Source organism: Musa acuminata, chromosome BXJ2-9 (assembly GCF_036884655.1).
Source record: "Musa acuminata AAA Group cultivar baxijiao chromosome BXJ2-9, Cavendish_Baxijiao_AAA, whole genome shotgun sequence".
Taxonomy (NCBI): domain Eukaryota; kingdom Viridiplantae; phylum Streptophyta; class Magnoliopsida; order Zingiberales; family Musaceae; genus Musa; species Musa acuminata.
Genome location: NC_088346.1, coordinates 9490601 through 9513132, shown reverse-complemented (window position 1 = coordinate 9513132; position 22532 = coordinate 9490601). Strand labels below are relative to the sequence as shown.

At 40.8% G+C, this 22532-nt stretch overlaps 4 protein-coding genes and 1 long non-coding RNA gene across 9 annotated transcripts; 3 read left to right on the top strand and 2 right to left on the bottom strand.

The window, feature by feature from the left end:
- Positions 1-147: 147 nt before the first annotated feature.
- On the top strand, positions 148-1905 carry LOC135586611 (SUMO-conjugating enzyme SCE1-like). 2 transcript variants are annotated; one of them, XM_065125536.1, is made up of 6 exons: positions 148-324; positions 848-942; positions 1035-1118; positions 1238-1390; positions 1479-1592; positions 1680-1905. In XM_065125536.1, exons 2-6 carry the CDS (start codon positions 874-876, stop codon positions 1740-1742), a joined length of 483 nt encoding a protein of 160 aa, XP_064981608.1. In that variant the 5' UTR covers positions 148-324; positions 848-873; the 3' UTR covers positions 1743-1905. The 2 variants fall into 2 exon arrangements, with proteins under 2 accessions (XP_064981608.1, XP_064981607.1); XM_065125535.1 differs by having other exon boundaries at positions 151-324; positions 844-942.
- A 566-nt stretch (positions 1906-2471) lies between these two features.
- On the bottom strand, positions 2472-10191 carry LOC108951272 (uncharacterized). Of its 2 annotated transcripts, none has more exons than XR_001975692.2 (4): positions 4961-5099; positions 3293-3652; positions 2590-2927; positions 2472-2524 (listed from the first exon to the last, which is right to left on the bottom strand). It is a non-coding gene; the product is annotated as an uncharacterized LOC108951272 (long non-coding RNA). The 2 variants fall into 2 exon arrangements; XR_010491256.1 differs by lacking the exon at positions 2472-2524 and adding an exon at positions 9960-10191 and having other exon boundaries at positions 2811-2927; positions 4961-8477.
- LOC135623037 (U-box domain-containing protein 52-like) lies at positions 2578-6566 on the top strand. Its single transcript, XM_065125520.1, has 10 exons — positions 2578-2761; positions 2846-2943; positions 3106-3227; positions 3325-3533; positions 3621-3675; positions 3743-4022; positions 4180-4281; positions 4363-4791; positions 4975-5736; positions 6429-6566. Exons 1-10 carry the CDS (start codon positions 2578-2580, stop codon positions 6501-6503), a joined length of 2316 nt encoding a protein of 771 aa, XP_064981592.1. The 3' UTR covers positions 6504-6566.
- Positions 10192-10715: 524 nt separating the features above from the next.
- Positions 10716-17698, bottom strand: LOC135583467 (RNA-binding protein 208-like). 3 transcript variants are annotated; one of them, XM_065125517.1, is made up of 12 exons: positions 17265-17698; positions 16303-16364; positions 15875-15977; positions 13208-13284; positions 13060-13121; positions 12862-12949; positions 12590-12665; positions 12138-12168; positions 11933-12052; positions 11672-11760; positions 11355-11528; positions 10716-11240 (listed from the first exon to the last, which is right to left on the bottom strand). In XM_065125517.1, the coding sequence occupies exons 1-12, from the start codon at positions 17373-17375 to the stop codon at positions 10947-10949; spliced, it is 1287 nt and encodes a 428-aa protein (XP_064981589.1). In that variant the 5' UTR covers positions 17376-17698; the 3' UTR covers positions 10716-10946. The 3 variants fall into 3 exon arrangements, with proteins under 3 accessions (XP_064981589.1, XP_064981590.1, XP_064981591.1); XM_065125518.1 differs by having other exon boundaries at positions 11672-11757; XM_065125519.1 differs by lacking the exon at positions 17265-17698 and adding an exon at positions 17023-17159.
- A 2817-nt stretch (positions 17699-20515) lies between these two features.
- LOC103997903 (cytochrome P450 CYP73A100) lies at positions 20516-22428 on the top strand. The gene is made up of 2 exons (XM_009419241.3): positions 20516-21433; positions 21525-22428. Exons 1-2 carry the CDS (start codon positions 20583-20585, stop codon positions 22255-22257), a joined length of 1584 nt encoding a protein of 527 aa, XP_009417516.2. The 5' UTR covers positions 20516-20582; the 3' UTR covers positions 22258-22428.
- Positions 22429-22532: the final 104 nt, after the last annotated feature.

Sequence of the window (22532 nt, the reverse complement as noted above, 5' to 3'; positions counted from 1 at the left end):
GTCAAAGTCAAAATGTCTCGTCAACAATCAATTGCAATGGTCAAACATAGTATAAAGAAAATAAGAAGGCGCACCGAAAGCAACGAGACGCAAAGGGGATTCAAATCACTCGCGTACTTCTCACGCGGCCGATCCATTTTTCGGCGCTACGCGACTCCCGCAACCACTCGTCGCGGTCTCCTATTAGATCACGAAGAACCGTCCGTCCGTGATAGCATCGTACGGTCTTCCCCTTTATAACACCGCGCCTTGCCTGCGTCTCCCGTTACCTTGTCAAACGCCGCTCGAGAGACCTCGTTTGCTTTCGCTTCTTACCTTGCGTAGGTGCGTGCCGCTGTTCTCTTGCTCTTATTCTTCTTCTTGTGCTTCTCGATTAAGTGCACGATTCTTGCTCAATCTCTTGGCCCTAGTATTCCGGATGTTTTCACGGATTAAACCGATTAAACTGATCTCGTTCGAGAGATGTAATGGCTTCAAAAAGATGTATTTTTTGTTAGATAATGGTTCGAAAAGTTCAGAATCAGGCCGTGATTTCTTAACCTCCGTTTTACCCCTTTTCAAGTACGTCTCATCTATGATTGTTGATGAAACCCTAAGAAAAGGTTATAGTAAGTGTATTCGAAGCCCATACTGTCGCTGATCCAGTAAAGTAAATCTACTGTTCCATTGCCTGAAACTTGGATTTGAGGATGCTTCATGTCTATGAATGCTCTCCATAACATCTAATACATTGAGAATTCTTCTCGTTTGCCGTCGTCATTCCTATATGGTTGGTTCATCGCCACTAGAAGTTCGATATTTCAATGAATGCAAGATTGAATCTTTAAGCTTCGTTGCTGGTAGGAAGCTTAGAGATTTCAAGAGGGTGAAATCATGTCTGGAGGAATAGCACGCGGTCGTCTTGCTGAAGAACGCAAAGCATGGCGTAAGAATCACCCCCATGTGTGTTCTCTCTCTCTGTACATTATTATGTTGTGGGTTTGCATTAACATTCATTTATTCTGCGTACATTCTAATGGTGCCAATGTCGGTAGGGTTTTGTGGCCAAGCCAGAAACATCAGCAGACGGTACTGTGAACCTGATGGTATGGCATTGCATCATCCCTGGCAAGCAGGGGGTAAGTCTAATCTCTCTCTCTCTCTCTCTCTCTCTGAGCTATTTTATGTACATTTGAGCTATATATCTGAGCCAGAATTTTGTTGTTTTATTGTAATCCCAAATCTATTTGCATTGCAGACTGATTGGGAGGGTGGCCATTATCCTCTAACGCTCCATTTCAGCGAGGACTACCCCAGTAAACCACCCAAGTGTAGATTCCCACAGGGCTTCTTCCACCCAAATGTGTATCCTTCAGGAACGGTGTGCCTCTCGATTCTCAATGAAGACAGCGTAATCTGCACGCTCTTACTCCCCCACTTCATTGGCGCGGCGCTACCATCAGAAACAGTGCTTTTGACCCGTTCTTTGTCATCTGCAGGGGTGGAGACCAGCCATAACGGCGAAACAAATACTAGTGGGGATACAGGACTTGCTAGATCGGCCGAACCCTGCCGATCCCGCTCAGGTCGATGGCCATCAGCTCTTTATTCAGGTCATGGCTTCTCCCAGGCCTTGTGATTGCACTCGTTAGTTTTGTGATTCTGATGTTGGAAAGCTAACAAGCCTATGAAACTTGCAGGATCTATCGGAGTACAGAAGACGTGTTCGACAGCAAGCCAAGCAGTATCCCGCTCTTATCTAGTCTTTCCGGCTCCTTGTATTCCTTCTTGCTTCTCGATATGATAATAATGTGGCGACATAACCTCCTAAATGCATATAGCCTAATATTCTATGGGTGTCTGCTGTTTAGGTTCATCAGGATTTAACGTCCAACAGGTTGAATCTGATTCCATATTTCGCCTTGCTGTTGCTGTCCATGAATTCTGATCTGTTGACACAGCTTATTCCATCACGAAAGAAAGGCACTCGTCCACGATAATTAATCGATCAAAGAACTTGAGATATTATTTTTTTTTTTCCTTTAAATGTCTTAAATTTAGCAAAGGTGATTTTGAAATTCTTTAAATGACAGAATACGTACTCATTTAAACCCGTAGGTCCGGTTCGATCCATATGCAATGCGCCACAACAAACCCGGTTCAAGCTCGTACCCGTATAAACCCCCCACCTCAGTTTTTAGGACGACAAAATAGACTTATCCCACGTAACTTACTCTGAATGGTCGTTGGAAGCAACGATGTCATGGGTCCCACGTGAACTCCACCGTCCACGTGGTAACCGGTTGGGTAAGAAGCAATCGGGTATGGAACTTGTTGCATAGCCTAGAGTATACCAACCCCCAAGAATAGGGGAGAAGGAAGAGTGGTCAATTGTCTCCGAGGAAGGAGAAAAATTGGAGAGCATACCTGAAATGATGGAGAGCCCCACGGCTGAGGAGTTCACCATTTGAAGGGAGAGAGCAAATTGTAGCTGAGAAAAAGGATCAACCATTCTTCTTCTTCTTCCTTTCCGGCAGTCTGAAAACTGGATCAAACAATCCAAGAAGTTGAGCCACAGAGGAAGAGAAATACAAGAGAATGTATACTCACAGGAGCAGTGGGCGTCTAGAACACATGCATGTCGATGCGGCATCTCCATTGGTGGCAGTGGCCATTGACAAGGACAAAGGAAGCCAGAATGCTCTGAAATGGGCAGCAGAAAACCTTGTCACCAGAGGCCACACCCTCACCCTCATCCACGTCAACGTTAGGAGCCACTCAAGTTAGTAACACATCTTCCTCCCCACCTTTGATTCTCAAGCATGCATTCATTTTCTTGATCCGGCAAATTTTTCATGTAGTACAGCTTCGAGCCGAAAGAATGCCGGTGGTTGCATAGAACCAATGGATCATCATACAAAAGAACTCTTCCTTCCATTTCGCTGTTTCTGCACACGTAAAAATGTGCGTACCAACTTTTATTTTGCCTGAGCTGATGGCTTATTTTGAAAAATAACATAAATGCAGTATATTTGCATGAACACTAATTTTTCTTTCATCATATTCTTGATCACTTCCATGTTGGAAAATGTATAGTTTGGCAAGTTCTAAAAATGGTGCTAACAGTTACATTACAAGGATGTGGTTCTGGGAGGTCATGATGTAGCTAAGACTATAACCGAATTCGTTTCACATGCTGCCATAGAGAAGCTGGTAGTTGGTGCTCCATCAAAGGGTGGACTTATGAGGTGAATAATAACATTTACTTGCATTTTTTTCAAATCAAAATATTTTTTCTTGAGTGATAGCGTACCTTGTGCCGGCCTTACTCTTGTTCCTCCTCAGGAGATTCAAACATCACGACATCACCACCAATATCACAAAGGGGGCACCTGATTTCTGCACCGTTTATGTAATAGCCAAAGGGAAAGTATCAGCCATGAAGAATGCCACACGACTAGCTCCAATTGTTTCTCCTCTTCGTGATCAAATTCAAAGCCAAGTGAGCCTCAAGCCTAATGCAATGTCTCATCACTTCTTGCTTGGTTCAGAAGGTGCATTTTGACTCCCAACTGCTCTTTTTCCCTCTCCTTCCCCCTTTTATCAGGTACCTCATTGAATAGAATAGCAAACTCTTGCAGCGACAAGCGACGTAGCTTCTGACACTCACAGCCTGCATCATGAAGATTCGATCAAGTAAGAATAGTTTAGTAATGCAAAAAACATGAAATAACTTTTCACCTAAAGAACATGCAAAAAACAGGTCGCCATATGCCAAGGTGCTGCGGGGTTCCAGCACAAAGTCATATGCGGATACTTCATTCACTGACACTGACATATCATTTGTGAGCTCGGACACTGATATATCATTTGTCAGCTCTGGAAGGCCAAGCAATGAACGTAGTTTAGCTCTAAGGTTATCAAGTGGATCAGAAGGTATTGATAACAGCTTTGAGATGGTGCGAACATCACATAAGTCGGTGGATCCATACTTAACCAGAAACGAGGGTAGTACTGGAACATCATGGTCATCACAGACCATGGTAAGCACAGTTTTGAATAAATCCTGTGACGTAAAATTCTCCTAAAAGGAAGTGTTTGATGTCAACGAATAGAGTTTCCTTTTACTTGTTTTCTAAAGCAATTCCACCTGCAGGTAACTACTATTTCAACTAAGGAACTCCATTAATTGACTTGCAGGAAGATGTAGAAGAAGAAATGAAGAGGCTGAGGCTAGAACTCAAGCATACTATGGACATGTACAACAAAGCGTGCAAAGAAGCACTCACAGCTAAACAAAAGGTTAGATACCTCCATATATTCTCAAACTTCATATTCGTTTGGCATCTGATGAGCTTTTCCCCTAAACATAATGCGCTGCAGGCGATGGAGCTCCAGCGTTGGAAAATAGAGGAGGAGAAGAGGTTATATGAAGCACATATGGCAGAGGAAGCTGCCATGGCTTCGGTGGAGAGAGAAAGAGCTAAGTGTAGGGCAGCAATAGAAGCAGCTCAAGCTGAGCACAGGCTAGCAGAGCTAGAAGCACAAAAGAGAATAGATGCAGAAATGAAAGCAATTAAAGAGGCAGAGGTGATGAAGAAAGCACTAGATTCCTTGGCACATGCAGATGTGAGGTACAGAAAGTATGCAATTGAGGAAATAGAAGCTGCCACAGAGTACTTTGCAGATCATCATAAAATTGGAGAGGGTGGTTATGGTTCTGTCTATAAATGTTATCTGGATCATACGGCAGTTGCCGTTAAGGTTCTACGTCCAGATGCAGCTCAAAGCAGGTCACAGTTTCATCAGGAGGTATGCAACATAATGAAATTTGATAGGGAATGTGTGAAATGGAGATTTTAACAAAACATAAGCATAATCACCAATATACCTTATAGTATTTGCCTCACAATTAATAGAATGGAAACAAGAGGGTAATGTTACAAACCAACATATTTTCTAAAATTAAATTCATGCTTACCTTTGATTGCACAGGTTGAAATACTGAGCTGCATTAGGCATCCAAACATGGTTCTGCTTCTAGGTGCCTGCCCGGAGTATGGCTGTCTTGTGTATGAATATATGGCTAATGGAAGCTTGGAGGACCGCCTTTTCCGGAGAGGAAACACACCTGTAATTCCCTGGCAATATAGGTTTCAAATTGTTGCTGAGATTGCCACATGCCTCCTCTTCTTACACCACAAGAAGCCAGAGCCACTTGTTCACCAAGACCTCAAGCCTGGAAACATCCTTCTTGACAAATACTATGTGAGCAAGATCAGTGATGTTGGTCTAGCCCGGCTTGTTCCCCCATCAGTTGCAAACAGTGTCACACAGTACCGCATGACCTCCACAGCTGGAACATTCTACTATATTGATCCCGAGTACCAGCAGACAGGCATGCTTGGTGTGAAGTCTGACATATACTCTCTTGGAATTCTGCTGTTGCAGATTATAACAGCAAAGCCTCCCGCAGGGCTAACACGCCATGTGAGCCATTCAATTGAAAAAGGAACATTTGATGAAATGTTAGATGCAGAGGTAACTGACTGGCCAGTTGAGGAGGCTCAGCGCCTTGCTGAAATAGCACTCAAGTGCACAGAGCTGAGAAGGAAGGATCGACCAGATCTTGAAAGAGTTGTGTTGCCAGAACTAGAGAGGCTAAGATCTCTTGCAGAAGATAACATGCTTTATTCCACCATGCCAAGCAGTACTCGTAGTCATAGTCCATCCATCCATAGTCGAGTTTCCCCACAGGTTGGTTGATAATAAAACCAAAATAGATAGTGAGTGTATTCATATTAAGAAGAATTAAAGTAATGCCTGTCTACAGAACATTAAAAAAACATAGGTGTTATGTTTGCTCTAGTTGATGTATCATCTTTAAAAAACATAACTAATTGTTTGATGCATTAATTCTATAACACATTGCTATAAAACAAGGCAGCAGAACTAACCACCAAGATATGCCTCTGCAAATTGAGAAGTATAACAGGACTATCAACACTGACATGATAAAAACTGGCAAAAGGTCTAACATAAACCTTCGAAAGAGAACGATGCTACTAGTCACTAATTAGATTTAGAACAAACATGAAAAAGAGCATTGCAATCAAGCAAGCAAATTTTACAATTTGTTGTGATTTTTTAATCTGGTTTTTCCCGATTGATTTGTCTTCTTGGCCCCTCTTTTGCTCTTGAAAAAAAGGTTGAGGCTTTTATGTTTGTTCTGTGGGTGTAGTTTTTCCCTCCATAACTGGAGTATCATTTTCTTATAGCTTGCTTTTTGAGTGGCACACTGATTATTCTAGCCAAAAAAACATGAGATAAACGGCCCTATAAGTGAACTTTTCATGATAATATATAAATAAATTAACTTGGATGAGAAAATCTTTCAAAGCAACAGAATGAGGAAGCCTGCACTAATCATCTCAATACTTTTTTGTCAGGATATTGTCAGCGATTCACTAATGACACAATCTGGTTATGAAAGTTCAAGTGAATCGTCCGCAACAGGACGATGATCAAATGTTGCATGAGAAGATGGGTGATAACATGACTTATCTGTAGTTCCCACCACAATGATTAGCAAACTGCTACTTTGATAAGTGTATCAACTTTTCTTTTTGGTTTGTGCAGGTAAGTTTGTGACCAAGCTGCCTAAGCTGGTCTTATATAGCCAAAGTTAGTTTCCATTAGTAGAATCAGTAAGTTCTTCAATGCAGTAGCTACAAGCAACACATAAGACGAGTGCTTCAAGCAGAATTTGCTTGATGCAGTACAACCTCCTAAATGAGGCAGGCAGAAGTTTCAAGAAAAACTTGTGGCAACAGCCAATTAGTTTGTAGAAGCATATACTGGAAAATTTTTCTTTTTTATTTTCTAGTACCATATTTTACAAGTTTTACCAGGTTTTACAGGGAAACATTTAGTTCATAGACACCTCTGCTGAATATATTTTTTTATGCCAAGCCTTCACCAGTCAGTCAACAGCTGCTACTGTCTGAGCAAATCAACAGCTCTAGTGACAACATATTTCTGCAAACATTAATGTCTACCTTAATATTAAATGTAAAGAGTTCTTTTGAGCAAGATATTCATTTTCACTCGGATAGTAATGTTTGTAAAATTCCAAGATTCTTGAAATGACTACTTATTGTGTTGGGCAACTACAATTATCCTAGTTAAAGACACGAAAATGTTATGCTATCTTTAACCAGATGCAAGGTACACAAACTAGACTATCCCACTCCAGTCAGGAACTCTCTGTTATGCACATCCGACAAAGATCAGTTTAGTTGTTCATAGTATAAATTTCCTTACTACATACAAGACACGTCAGTATTCCTATGTGTTTTGCTAGACATGTCCCACATGATTTTGACTTGCAAATTTGGCAAAAGAATTGTCAGTACTAACACTAGCAATTTGACTGCTATAAAAAGAATGAATTCACCATTTCATTTGAACCATATTGCAATGGCAAAAATACAGAATGATAAATACCTGAGCTGTGTGCTTGTCATTTACTTGCTACATGAGTATGTGAAGCCCATGGTGATTGGTGAATTTCCACCCTCAAGCACTGAGTTAATTCACCTCATCATAGATGTTCTGGTTAACAAGCAATTATTATCTTCTAGGAGATCATTAATGCATATCTTCAATTATTCCATAAAATGATCATGTGCTGTTTCTCCAGAGAAATTGTTAGCAGCCTTGAATATGTCAACTCCGTCCTTCAGGACTCTAATTTTTATTTTCTATTAATCACATACCTGACCAGATGAAACTATTAAAGTCATATCTAATTCGTATTTTCTATTTTTGCATCTAGTTATTCCTTTAGCCTCAAAGTCATGCACTTTCTTTTGCTCTACAAAATCCTTAACTTGGATGTGCACCAGTTTTGTCAAGATAGACATTCTTGATATTTCCACATCCTAATTATCATTGCCAGTGCAATAAATTTGTAGGCTCCTTCTGGTTTTCATAGGAAAACAGGCTTACATAAGAGCTGCAATTTCATCAGCAGCCAAAACACTGAGAAATTGATTCTGCAAAGCTTTTCGAGAAGATGGCAAAACACCAAGAAAGATATTACAATGGACCCTCGTAAAGTCCATACAAACCACCTTTGACATTTTTTGATAATTGTTTTACTCATTTTCCAAGTATTAATATTTGTCGCTCATACTGTTCCTTCTAAGACAACTAAGAGAGTTCATATGAAGCAAAGACAGCTTTTAAGACCACCAAAATTGTTTAGTCTTCTTATATACTGAGCCTTGATTCTAAGCTATTATATAAGCCTTTTTCCCAATTAAACTAAGCAACGAGTGAGGCGAACCTGCATTGAGTAAAATTCCATGTGATATAGAAGACACTGAATTTAATAGTGAAATTAAAAATAGTTAAAAAAAAGATCGGAACATCTATAATTTAGTACAAGTTGAAGTATAAAAAGACTGATACCTGCTGATAACACGTCTGTGAATCTACAAGCACAGAAAAAAAGTGTCAAAGCCTTATCTTTATCACACTAGCTATGAGAATAACGTGCCATTTAAAGCATTTAATGCTGCATTGTAGACATGAAAATAACAACACTTGTTCTACATTGTTAGGCTTCAATATTCAGTTTTCTTATGTGATTTATATTTTCTCCTGACCACATTCCAAAAAAATCTCCATTGGAGGCTTCCCTCCTGTTCTACCCTTTCTTCTTCCGATTACTAATATTTTTGTACCGCGTCATAGAGTAGTGTTATGGAATTGTGAGGTCAAGCATCAAACGCAGTTGATGTGGATAGGCCAAAGCAAAAGAGGGAGAAAGGGAAATCACTCGGCGAATCGCGTGGGAAATGATGCCATGCGCGAGTTCCCCGGGCGGAAGCGCACCGCGAAGAAAGCTGGTCTTTTCGTCGGGCTGTGCGAGCTGCTCGCTGACGATGAGGTCTCCCGCTCGCCGACGGCGAGGTGGCCGAGGAGCGTCGGCGGCTGCGCCGTCGGCCTCGGGATCGTGGCAGCGATGAGCGTTCCCGCCGTCCGAGGTTCGCCGGCCCGGTCCGACCCGATCCCGATGAGTTCGGCGAGGGCCGCGGCCAAGCCGAGGGAGGCGGAATCGGCGGGAAAGGAGGACGAGGAGGCGCCAGAGATCTACAAGTGCGTGATCTGGCACGTGGGAGCGAACCTCGCCAGGAAGATGGTCTACTTTGCGGAAGGCAGCCTCTTATGAGCCCTTGCCGCCGCTGCCACTGGGGCGAACTTTAGAGCTGCTGCGTTATATTGCGGTCTTCTCTTTGCCCCTTCTTTGGAGCTCGTGAGTACATAGTTTTGGCAATTTGGAGGCTATCTGATTTTTTTTTTGTTTGTTTCAAATTTAAGAATAAAAACTGTGGCAACTGATGCTTGAATCACTTTTTCCTCTAATATTGTTCCCACAAACACGTGTTTTCATCGTTGCAATTTTAAAAAAAGGTTAAAAACTGACAACTATTGCATTCTCCTTTAAAGAAAAATCAACCAAACTTGTTTTAACAATTACAACAAATAATTTAAAGATTAGAGAAAGAAGATGTTGCCATAACTGTTCATGTGAGAGAATCTGTCTAATGCATTCCATCAGTTGTCAAAGCTGCGGTCTGTAATAAGTTATGGTTATTTTATTCAATGTAGTATAATGGTGATTGGCGAGATCTGTTAAATATGTTTTGGCATATGTAACAGATTTAAAAATAATGGGTTTTTTTTCCAGATGATAAAGCGAGGACTTGTCAGCAATTAGCCTAAGGAGTGGGGGATCAATATGTTAAAAAAGCTAGTGGCAAATGTGGTCTAACTTACAAGCAACATTTTTGTGAGCTTAGATGAATAAAAGCTTGCCATTCAGGGAGTCCCTTTATTGATCAAGATTCTAGGGTATATTCACTATTTATATTTTGCAGCAAAAAATTAGCAAGTGTAATTGAAATGGTTACCTGCAATGCTAATATATGATGGGGTTCTCCAACTTGAGCTTGCAGCAGCTGTTCCTACTCCCACCTCCATTGGTGATCATGTCCCAGCCCAATTGGTTGCAAACCTGCAAGATCATGTAGGATGCACAAGTCTTGGATGGAAAAATTAGAGCTAGCTGGATGACATATGGCTCAAAGATAATGCAGCTTTATCTTGCACATACAAAAAGTACTACATTCAAATTAATAGACTACTAACTACATGTAGAACATTTAGAATCTATATTTGCAAGAACAATCTTTCCCAAGTGCATTTACATGAAAACAAACATAATTCTAGGGCCAAGAAGTCATCTACATTCAAGTATTGGTAACCAATAATTTGTACATCCATAATTCTAGTGCTGTAATACATAAGCACCAAAGGTAGATTTGATTAACAATCCACCAGCCAGCTTGGAACTCCAACTTTCTGTAAACCGCAATGCATTCCGTGCTGACCTTAAATTCACAATTATGAGCAAGAATAGTACTCAGGTCAACGAACATGAAACTATTTTTGAAGAAATTTCAGAATAATTTCAACTTCACGTGTCTTTTCAGATAGGATTTTGTGAGCACTAAAGAATGCCATTTAGTGAACATTCAATCTACCAAATGAAACTCTATACACTTTAATAATATGAACTATTGTCCATGAAAATTATGAAAGCATATTGGTAACTAACAAATCCTGAACAATGTTCTCTTCATCGGTCATACAGCAAAATGTTTGGATATCTACAATATGACAAGGTTATATTTCATATGCTATATATCAAAGATAATCCATAATGCAAAACCACAACTATTCTTTGAATACGAAAGATCAAGGACTGACAAGAAACCTATGTACTCAACCAAACAGTAGCAGCAAATTTAGACAAAACACTCGAATAACAGGGAAACAATGTCCTTGTCCGCTAGAAATAAAAGGCCCATGATATGCAGTTCTTGCTGAATACATCCCTAATTGTAGTACATTAACTGCTGAGCAGATGAAAGACTGGAATAACCATCATACATTGCCTGTGACCCACCACCTGACATGAGCCCTGCAGAAGGCTGTGCAGCAAGGCCATGTTGACCAGCCATTGGTCCAGCAGCAACCTGACTCAAAGCAAGCTGACGCTGATAAGCCAAGAGCTCAGCAGCCGTAAAACCTTGGAGACCTGGTGTTGGTAGAAGCTGAAACGGTGGCAGAGGAGGAGGTAGTGGGTTGGAAGCCATCCCTGGGGGAGTTGGCTTAGTTCCCCAAGAACACTACAAGAGATGCCAGAATGAGACAATGTTAATGTACAGGTATAACCCAAAGCTAAACCAGATTTAGCAGAACATGAGAAACAAGTGCCTAAGTCTCTGAATTGAGGAGTTTACTTTCATTGATTTCCCACATATTATCCTTCCATTTGCCATTTGGATGGCCAAAGCAGCTTCTTCATGTGTACGATATCTGACAAATCCAAATCCTTTATCCCTCTGTATCCGCACTTCCTCAATTACACCAGCACCTAAAATATGAAATTGGCGGTGAAGCTCAACTTGTGATACCTGAGATGTCCATTGCCAGATGAATGGTATGAGGACTAAAAGTAAAACTCAACAAACTGTATGACAGTGTGGACTAAAAAGAAAAAGAGGAGCAACAAAAGTACTTGTCAGAGATATCAAAATCTACAAATTTAACGAGTTACCTCATGGGCCAGGTTACCAACATACACAGTTGTGTATGCAGGATTATTTTCAGGGGCCATTTCATTTGAATTCTCCTGGCCTCCATCTGCTATAAACAAACAATACAATGTTAACTTTCTTTAAATTGTGTAGTATATCTGCCTGTTTGTACATAATATGCTTCAGAAGATAAGTCAACTCTTACTATGGAGAAATTGGACAACAAATCGACAAACAAGAACCTATTAACCTTAAGTCTTATGCCTAGTTAGCTAGTTCACCTGGATTGCTACTTCCCTCTGTCAATACAACAGCATTCTGATTGTCACTCTGCTGTTTGTCTTCACCAGTAGTCTTGGTTGCCCAGTTGCACCGTATTTGTCTACTTCCAAGCCATTTACCTGGATGATAGGGTTTCTATGTCAACCAAAGCAAATCTGACAAACATAAATACTGAAATGACAGAAGCACTGAGCCCAACCTTACCAGTCATATCATTGATGGCATTCTGTGCATCCTGCAAAGAACATATGGCAACTAAGGACATCTGAATTAACACTATCAGGAAGGAAGTTGCCTTTTCCATTTATGTTTTAATGATCAGTATAAGACAAGAAATTACTAAGAAACAAACAACTCCAGAACATAAAATAACACCAACACCCCTCTATCAATTAAATCTGAATTTCTGTTGATACTGTCTTATAGCTGAACTGGCAGATAATTCATAATTTATTGTGAACATCAGTGATTTATATTCAGGTCACTAAACCACTAGTGGCCAGTAATACCCGAGCAAATATTAGGAAAAGAAAATGTTCTCAAGCTGTTAGGCTAACCAACACAACTTGTTGGAAATAAATCAAAAAAAGCAAACTAAGAAAGGCAAGTCAACTTGGTAGGGAAGTTGACCACAAATGCATTCATAAGCAATATACCTGCTGATCGCGGAAAGAGACAAAGCCAAATCCTCTAGAGCGCCCCGTTTTGTTATCCCACATTACCCGTGCATCCCTGAACATCATAGTTAACATAAGCCATAGTAGAAAATATACCTCCAAATAACAAAAAGGAAATAATCATTGTTAAACTTAAGCTTTCTCTTCAACAGGCAACACTTGGCATGATAATTTCTTTTTTTTGAAGTTAAACAGTTTGTCAATATGAATCATAAGATACCACAACGGTTCAGATAATGTGAGTGACTTACGAACAACTGCTGTATGCTGAGAAACAAGCAAAAAGTGTTGCATCAGTGACCTCCGAACTTAGATCTCCAACAAAAATATGGAAATGTCCTGCTCAAGACAAAAAAATATGTGAAACAGATTATCGGTAACAAGCTTCAGAGGGTGTACTGTTGAACCTACAATAGGAAATTAATAAGATGGTATATGGGAGTTTCTACCAGATGTGTCTTCCCTTTGACCACTAGCGTATGCCCAATTTACCTTAATTGCTTGACCATATCTGCAGATGTACAGATTTGAAACTAAAATTGTGGCAGATCAATTCAGCAGGGAAAAATTACGTCATGCATATTCAAAATTTCTTACAGCTGTCGCCCATGCAGTGACATGATAGCAAGAGCTGCTGACCTCCGATCATGGTAATCAACAAATCCAAACGAAGACTACAAGACAGAAAATTACATCTGAGTATTTTTAGTTAACAAACATTTTTTGTTTGCTTCACATGCTTGACCATCAGCAAGCTGCTACATGTGATCAATATAGCAATAAACAGAAGCAGATAAAAGCTACTACTTTAGAGGATATTTTATTGTCCAGGTCCATCAGAGGCAACTGAGGTCTCAAGACTTGCATTATTTAGGACTCCTACATGGATTAACAAAGTAATGATCGTGTAAATTTATATTTCATTCCATCCGTATGCATAACACCATGAGACTCAACAACCAAAAGTCCTAAGCTGACACTTGAAATGACCAAGAAGTCAATAAAACACATGCAATTTAAACATCATGGATGAAGAGTTCTTTAACGTATCCTTGATTTCAGCCTAAGTCCCAAGAGTCAATTAAGTTGAACTGTCTGTTGAATAAAGTAGAACTAAGTCCCAAGAGACATTATGAATAATGTCTCTGGGTGTAATGTCAAGACAGGGAGGAGTCCCTTGTTCCAGGACTATCATGCATACTATGTGTAGCCGTTTGAAGTGTGATAAGAAGTTTAAAATATTGGTGTTAACTGTTTACCAGTATCCACCTTAAAAGACAAGGTTGAACACAATGAGTGATAGCATCATGAGTCAGCATTTGACTCGATTCTTATGAATAAAAAGGGTAGTGAACTGTTAGAAGGATGAGAGCCATGATAATGATAATTTATCTAATGTTTCTTAATCTATCTAAGAATATCTCTTGACAATCAACCAATACATACCAGCATGCACCTAATCATGTGCCAAGGCAAGTTGATAAGCTAAGTTGCGCCCAAGATGTCGCTTATGCACCATGCTGTATTAAAACTTTCAATATTTGGCATTAATATGGTGTACAATGCACCTGCTAGGGCCTGCAAGCACCAAAGAGTTATGGTCATTGGACATGCAGGATGATATGAACCACCACCTATAAACCGGCCCTAGAAAATGGTCATTGGATTTATATTGTTACGTTTTTTAAAATATTTTCTTTCTGTTTTTATTTTCTATTTTAGGTCAAGTTTAGAGTCATATTTTGAGTTGTGTTCTTATCAGTTAATTCTTATGTTACTCATAGGGAAGGTCAGGAAAATCTTACACTATTAGGGGTCACAGTTAGAGAGCTCCAGATGTGATTTTAGATAACATTTTGTGAGGTTCCAAAATTTCCAAAAAAAAAAAGGAAAGTCCTTGTATATCTTAAGTACAGCATATTGTAAGCCTACATTGTACATCATGAGAATGGTAATCTTTTTTTATGCAATAATATAAATTCCTTAGTTGCATTAATTACCTTTTTTCTTCTTGTTTCCTAGGATGCCTGCTCTCCTCAAATTGGAGAAAGTCTTACAGGAGAGGCATATATAATCAATTGGTACTAGAGTGAAGAAATCTTCTCCACAACGATGTCTACAAAGTCCATGGAGTTCTACACAGCAACCTGTCATTTCCTCTACATATTAGATGCCACCTACAAACAGATCATATCCATACTACAGATATCTCGAGAAAAATGGTTCAGTTTGTGAATTATTTTTGAAGTATCTTCCAGAATCATAGTGCCCTGAGGCAATTTTTTCATATACCTCCATATGAAACAGCTCCAAGTATTTTTCTGGGCTCCCTTTTGTGACCAATAAGTCCCCTAAATAACTATACTAATAGTTAGGGACTATTAGTATAGTGCACCCAACTAATATTGTACAATTTCTACACAGTACAAATGTATACTTTCAGGAGTATCTAATAGAAATCACTGACAAAGAAGCTATCTTCAGTTTCAGATCAAATTAACCTAAATATATATATTTTTGTCATTGTTTTCCATTTAGTAACAGTAAAACAGTAGTAACACATATGAAAAAGTGAATACAGAGTAAAATATTAGAGAAGAAATGGCAAAGGGGGCCTTCAGCTACCTTCTGTGCACCAAAATAATATGTGAATCTTGTTCAGCAGAACCCAGCTATTTAAAGAGATGTAACCATGCAAACATGTTGCCCTTTTCTATGACTTTTTTAGATAGCTAATAAGGAAAGTAATAGCTAAAGATTTCCATCCAGACCTAATTGCTAAAGAGATTCCACTAAAAGAAAAGTAAATCCATCAATATGATCCAATTCTAACTCAAAGATTTCCAAATCTAGCTCAATTCATTGACCAACAAATATAGTCAAACAACCCTCGATAGGTCAAAAACCTAGTTTGAACTGAAATGGTAAACAAGATAATTTTAAGAAGCTGGCTTAGAGTGATCAAATATGTCACTGGATCCAAACATAGGTTGAACCCATCATTTTACAGGTCTAAATATCTTATTAACTAAAGTAGACAACAATATAGTGCAGGTTACAAGTTAACTATCTGTTCAACATGACAATTGCGTACCGACGACTATGAGCATGATTTTGAATTTTCACTCAGAAATAAGTGATGCAGAAATAACAAGACTTTGTGACTTCAGTAAACATTAAGATTCAGTGGTATCTGCAAGAGCACAGATGATGGCTTGTTGTCTTTGGGATAACTGCTCTGAGAGTTTTGATCCAGAAATGAACCTTTTCTTTTCTGATGAGTTTGCATCCTTCAAGTGGACCAAAACTTTGAAAAACTTCAGCCAGTAGGCTCTCTGTTACATTTGGATGGATATTTCCCACATACCTAATAATTGCAATCAGAAAATCAGTAATGAAGTTAAAGTAGCTCCAACTACATGGAACAATTATGAATATTAAGAATAAATAACATCCATGTATTTAACAATAAAGTCCTATAGCACAAAAATGTCTATTAAGAAGAAATGGGAACTCATGACAGACGAGACAAGTACTCTGGATATGATCATCAACCCCATTCTATACAGTGCACAATTACTATTATAATGGCATTCCTATGTCATGTTTGTAGCAAGTGGCTCTGGAAAATGAATGGAAAAGAAAGAAGTGCAAACGGGGAGAGAAAAAAAACAAACAAACTATACACTCACACACTGCGGCATGTAGATGGATCAAAACCAGGGGGAAGATTTCCACTTGGAACAGGCTCCATCTGCAAAATATGAAAGGCAAAAAGAACATGAAAAAGAAAAAACCTAGAGAATCTATACACTATGTTTAGGAAATTGAGAAATAAAAGAAAACCCTATAACATTCTAACATGGTGATCCAATGTCAAACCCACTTATCCAATCAAAACCTAATAAAGGGCTAAATTTAAGATGTGAAATCACTTGAAGCAAATAATGAAATCCCTGCTAAACACTCTGGTCATTGGTTATTGTGATTCAAATGATAACAGACGGTATAGCAAAAGAAGGCAACTGGTGAAAGAAAACAATAGTATCAAAGTAAAAAAATTACTAGACGCTTGGGAAGTTTAAGCAGGCATCAATAGTCAAGCAACAATATAGAATGCACGGCCCAAAGAAAAATAACCAACTAAAATATTAAGGAAGCATGTTTCTTAAGATACTTGTCCAACAAACATGTTTAAGCACGTTATATAACTAAAAACATGTTTTACCGAACCATACAGAATGAAGAACAGAGACTAACAAGAAACCTCTTCCCATGAGAAAAAGTTGCAGTCTGTTATCCGTCTATTCCTTGTTCACTTTTCATAATAACATAGATTACAATGCACACGTAAGATTGCCCTATCGCAATTTGGATGACCATAGTTCATGTTGTAAAGATGACCTCCTTACTTGTAAGGGTAAGGCTGAGCATATCGACACTCCCTAGACCCCATGTTGATGGAAGCCTCTTTTGACTAGAATTCATAAAACAATCAGGGATAACCCGATCTAGAAGCCACGCACAAACCTAGCAAGCGTGATTCTCTAGGCAAGAAAGAACAAGAAATGCCATTAAGTTCGCCGCTACAAAAGCATTAAGGAGACAGAAGTGATCAAAAGTAGTCTAGAGGGGAAGCCAGAGGGACTCCCACCTGAGACATGGCAGCGGCTAAGACCCCGGAGTGGTAGAGCTGCTGCTGCTGGAGCATTGCCTGCTGCATCAGCGCCTGCTGCTGCTGCTGGAGCTTCAACCTCTGATTCATCTTCTTCAGCGAGCGATCCAACCAGATCGGACCCGGAAAAAGGGGGGAAAAACACCAAAGATGGCGGATCGGAGATGATCAAAGGCGGATGAGGAAGCAAGAAGAACACTGGGGGAGCGATCGACGATCGCCGGATCGGAGGGGATCAAAGGGGCGAGAGGGCAACGAAACCAATCTCTTTCGCTTCTCTCTCTTCGGCCTTCTTTCTTGGCTTCTTTCGTGACTCTCTTTCCACGCCGCGAAGAGCGAGAAAAAGAGACGAACCGAGTCGTGAATACCCGATGGCAGATCGTTGGTACGCTAAAAAAAACCATGAATGGGAGGGAAATATTGAGGCATCATTGTACCTCTTTCCTATATATATATATATATATAGTGCATGTTTGTGTCATCTAATATAATGTATAATATATATATATATATATATATATATATATATATATATATATATATATATACACACAATATCATCTAATATAATGCATGTGTTTGTGTCACTTTAACACCATCTCGGTAACGAGACTTGAATTTATCTGGTACTATATATTAAGTTCATTTAATGAAACTTGTTACGAGATGGGATGATCAGCATGTCTACATCGAGAGGTAGTATCACTATTTGAAATATGTACTGAAAAGCTAGAAATTATGCTGAAAGCAGGAACGGTTCAGTAACCATTTCTCTCTTATAACCATTCTGAATGGGAACTGTTTCTGTTTTCCGCATAGTTTCCAGATTAATATGGATTAAGCATGAGTATATATTATCTTTTGTAATTAGTTACTTTATCCTATATTTATATTTTTAAAAAGTATATTAAATTTTTTTTATATTTATAAAAATAAAATATTTAATATCATTTTTTCTAACGTCGATTATGTTAACGAAAATACGGTACGTGTTCAACGATAAATTAAAATGAAATAAAATCAACATATGTTCAGTGATAAACCTTATAATATATTTTTGTTGACAATGTCACGAGAAATAAGATTAAATATTTTTTTTATTTTTATAAATATAAAAATCTCAATATAAATTTTTTAAGTATAAATATCAATATGCTAAATATAACTAATTATACGAGATAATTAGCCCATATCGAGCAAGTTATCCTTTGATATAATAGATAAATCACTGATAAACATATTTAGCATTTAGTAATAGTCATGGCTAAATGTCTTACCAAGTTATATGATTATAGGAATTATTATCAAGTTTTCATATTATATCATTAATTCATATTAGTGATGAGGATAGTAATTATGATAAGACTCGGCTGATGTCAGATGACGCCTCACGCAACAGCACCTGGTCAATGCAGACCGGAACGCCGACCGAGGCGCATTAACATCCTACCAAATCTCAATTTTTCACGCCACGCCAACACAAAGTCAGACACTACCAGCCTACCCCCTGCAAGCGGGCAGCTCAGGAAGCAGTAAGCTTCCCTATAAATACCCTCTCGTTCATAAGAGAGAGGGAGGGAGGGATAGACACACAAAACACTTCTTCATCCTGAAACTCCCTCCCACATCTGCTAACCTGATTGTCGGAGGGGTCGGGCTGAACGCCTCCGCCATACCTTTGTGCAGGTGCAAAGCCGAATATCTCCTCCGAACGCGCAGGCGAGGAGTTTTTGCCCGGAGGAGACGACTACACCGTCTCGATCGGACACCACACCCGACCGCCTCAACGGACTTGAGGAACGCCCCAAGGAGATCCCCGTCGTCCGGACCCGAACCGAGCCACGTCGGCCCCGAGGCCATGGCTTAAAGTTGTTTCCCACACCAATTAGTGTTAAAGTTGATTGGCTCTTTTATCATTCTTGAGAATTAAGTGACTCAAATCTTGACTTGAAGATCTCCGGTGATTAGAAGAGTCTTGATGTTAACTAGAGGAGAGTTAACCCTAATGTTTTTATTCTTGAAAGAAACTTATATCGAATATTCTGACACCGAAATCAATAAATAATCAATAGGTATTTAAAATAATCAAAGTGGTTTAAAATTATTTTTCATTCTAGATTATGAATATTGATTGCATTTATTTTTACAAAAAAATCAAAATTACCACATATAAACAAGTGTCTTGGATAACATTTTTTTTTGTTATCTTCTATCTTTTTTTTTATTATGTCTTTCTATCATCGAAAAACAAAATCATTGATATTCGACTCCTATATTTATTTTTCATAATTACAATTTAATTAAAAACTATTTATACAATATCCATTTCTTATTCGGATATTAAGACATACAAATATACTTAGGAACTTTTAACTTTTGAAATGGGTCCCACCCCCGGTTACTGATGTGGCGGCTCACGATGGCTCGGTACTCATCTGACACCACAGCATTCTCCAACGAAACAATACGGCGCAGGAAGTCGTTACCGACGCAGAAGGATCAAACGATCGAACGACGCGTGCAATCAATCAATCCATGCACACGAGTGCATCCGTTGAGATCGTGCTCGTGCGACGAGTCTCACCAACCCCATTCGTGTGGCCGTGTGCCCCACCCATCCATCCGTATCCTATACAGACGGGTATTATTAAAGTCCCAACCATCGCAATCGAACACATGTTAGTGGACATCATTTCAGCAAACCAGCGTTACAGAACCAGCGAAGGAGTCAAACCCACATACCAAAACCATGGACGCCAACAGAGCCATCGCAATCGACCAAACACACTTGTTTTTTGTTTTCTTCTGCCAAATTATCGCACGCCTTCTTTTTCCCCGGTGATCATTTACTATTTCTTTGTGGAGTCAAACTGCATGCTTCCCCGTTGGTCGAGTCAAAGAAGGCCAGCTTATTCTTTTCCCCTATAGTAATTAACTTTGAAGGTTTTCAATAATGATCAATGTTAGTATAATATGAATGAATCGTTTACTTGTACTTTGGGCACTCTGTGATTCCAGGAATCCTTTCACCACCAAAAAGAAGGGTCAGATATATGATTCCGCAGGGCTAAAGGGAAGTTAAAGAAATGACACGTCCCACCAACCCTCTCTCTCCTACCAACTCTGTTGACGTCCTAATGTCCATCTTCACTCTTTCTCCTACCTCGTTTCCCTCGGTAGCCCATCGATTACCCCACCGAACCACCACTGCTTCCTTCGCGTATAAATCAGCGACCGCTCTCCCTCCTTTGCATCCAACGAGCACTGGCAACAGGAAGGAAGCCAACGACCATCGCCATGGCTGCCTCCACCGGAAAGTTGGCCATGCTCACCCTTGCGGCAGTTGCCTGCACGTACGCTGCCAAGCATCTGTTCCCTGATCAATCTCCCTTCCTTCTCTCTCTTCCTCTCCTCCTCTTCTTTCTCCCCTTCGTATTCTCCCGCTCCGGCTCCAATGGCGCCCCTCCTGGCCCCGTCTCCTTCCCTATCTTTGGAAACTGGCTACAGGTCGGCAATGACCTCAACCACCGGAACCTCGTGGACATGGCGAAGAAGTACGGTAACGTGTTCCTGCTGCGGCTCGGGGTGCGTAACCTGGTGGTCGTCTCCGACCCCAAGCTGGCCACCGAGGTCCTCCACACGCAAGGGGTGGAGTTCGGCTCCCGGCCACGCAACGTGGTGTGGGACATCTTCACCGACAGCGGCAAGGACATGGTGTTCACCGAGTACGGCGACCACTGGCGCAGGATGCGCCGGATCATGACGCTGCCCTTCTTCACGAACAAGGTGGTGCAGCAGTACAGGGGGATGTGGGAGGAGGAGATGGATATGGTGCTGCGGGACCTCCGCGGGGACCGGGCGGCGCAGTCGGAGGGGATCGTCGTCCGCCGCCGGCTGCAGCTGATGCTCTACAACATCATGTACCGGATGATGTTCGACGCCCGGTTCGAGTCGGTGTCGGACCCGCTGTTCCAGCAGGCGACGCGGTTCAACTCGGAGAGGAGCCGACTGGCGCAGAGCTTCGAGTACAACTACGGTGACTTCATCCCCATCCTCAGGCCCTTCCTGAGAAGCTACTTGAACAAGTGCAGGGACTTGCAGAGCAGGAGACTGGCCTTCTTCAACAACAACTATGTGGAGAAAAGAAGGTATACAATACGCACACAATCCATCCTTGAATCGAGAATGATGCTTTCGTGTCCCCGTCGCTGGAGATTCCAATGTCTTATCTTTCTACAGAAAACTGATGGCCGAAAGAGAAGGGGACAGACTCAGATGCGCCATGGATTACATACTAGAAGCAGAGATGAACGGAGAAATCAGCTCGGATAACGTGATATACATCGTGGAGAACATAAATGTTGCAGCCATCGAGACCACCTTGTGGTCGATGGAATGGGCGATAGCCGAACTGGTGAACCATCCCAACGCCCAGACAAGGCTCAGGAAGGAGCTCCGTGACGTGCTCGGCGATGAACCGGTGACGGAGACGAACCTGCACAGGCTGCCATACCTGCAAGCGGTGGTCAAGGAAACTCTCAGGCTGCACTCGCCCATCCCCCTGCTCGTCCCCCACATGAACCTTGAGGAAGCCAAGCTCGGGGGATACGACATCCCGAAGCGAACGAAGGTGATAGTGAACGCGTGGTGGCTGGGGAACAACCCCGAGTGGTGGAACAAGCCGGAGGAGTTCAGGCCGGAGCGGTTCTTGGACGAGGAGACGGAGGTGGAAGCGCTGGTGGGCGGAAAGGTGGACTTCAGGTTCCTTCCCTTCGGCGTCGGCCGGCGGAGCTGCCCCGGGATCATACTGGCGCTGCCGTTGCTGGGGCTCATCGTCGGGAAACTGGTCAAGGAGTTCGAGATGGTGCCGCCGCCGGGGACCGACAAGATCGACGTGACCGAGAAAGGAGGCCAGTTCAGCCTGCAGATCGCGGAGCACTCCACTATTGCCTTCCATCCGATTGCACCATGAGAGATCTAATAAGCTCGGGTGACAGTGTCCTCCTGCCCATTATGCATCGTGTTCTTCTTGGGTTTGATATGTTATTTTCTCTACACACTTCTTCTGCAACCTGTGATTGCAAAAAGCTGTGGTCGAAATGAAGTTACAGGTGAAAATAATACCTTTACATGGTTATACACAGATCATACATCAATTCATCCTTACAATCTTACATCGAATTCATGACTTTTTTGCGGCGTTCTAAGGGAAGGAAGAACAGAGGGGCACTCCACAGCTTTCTCCGG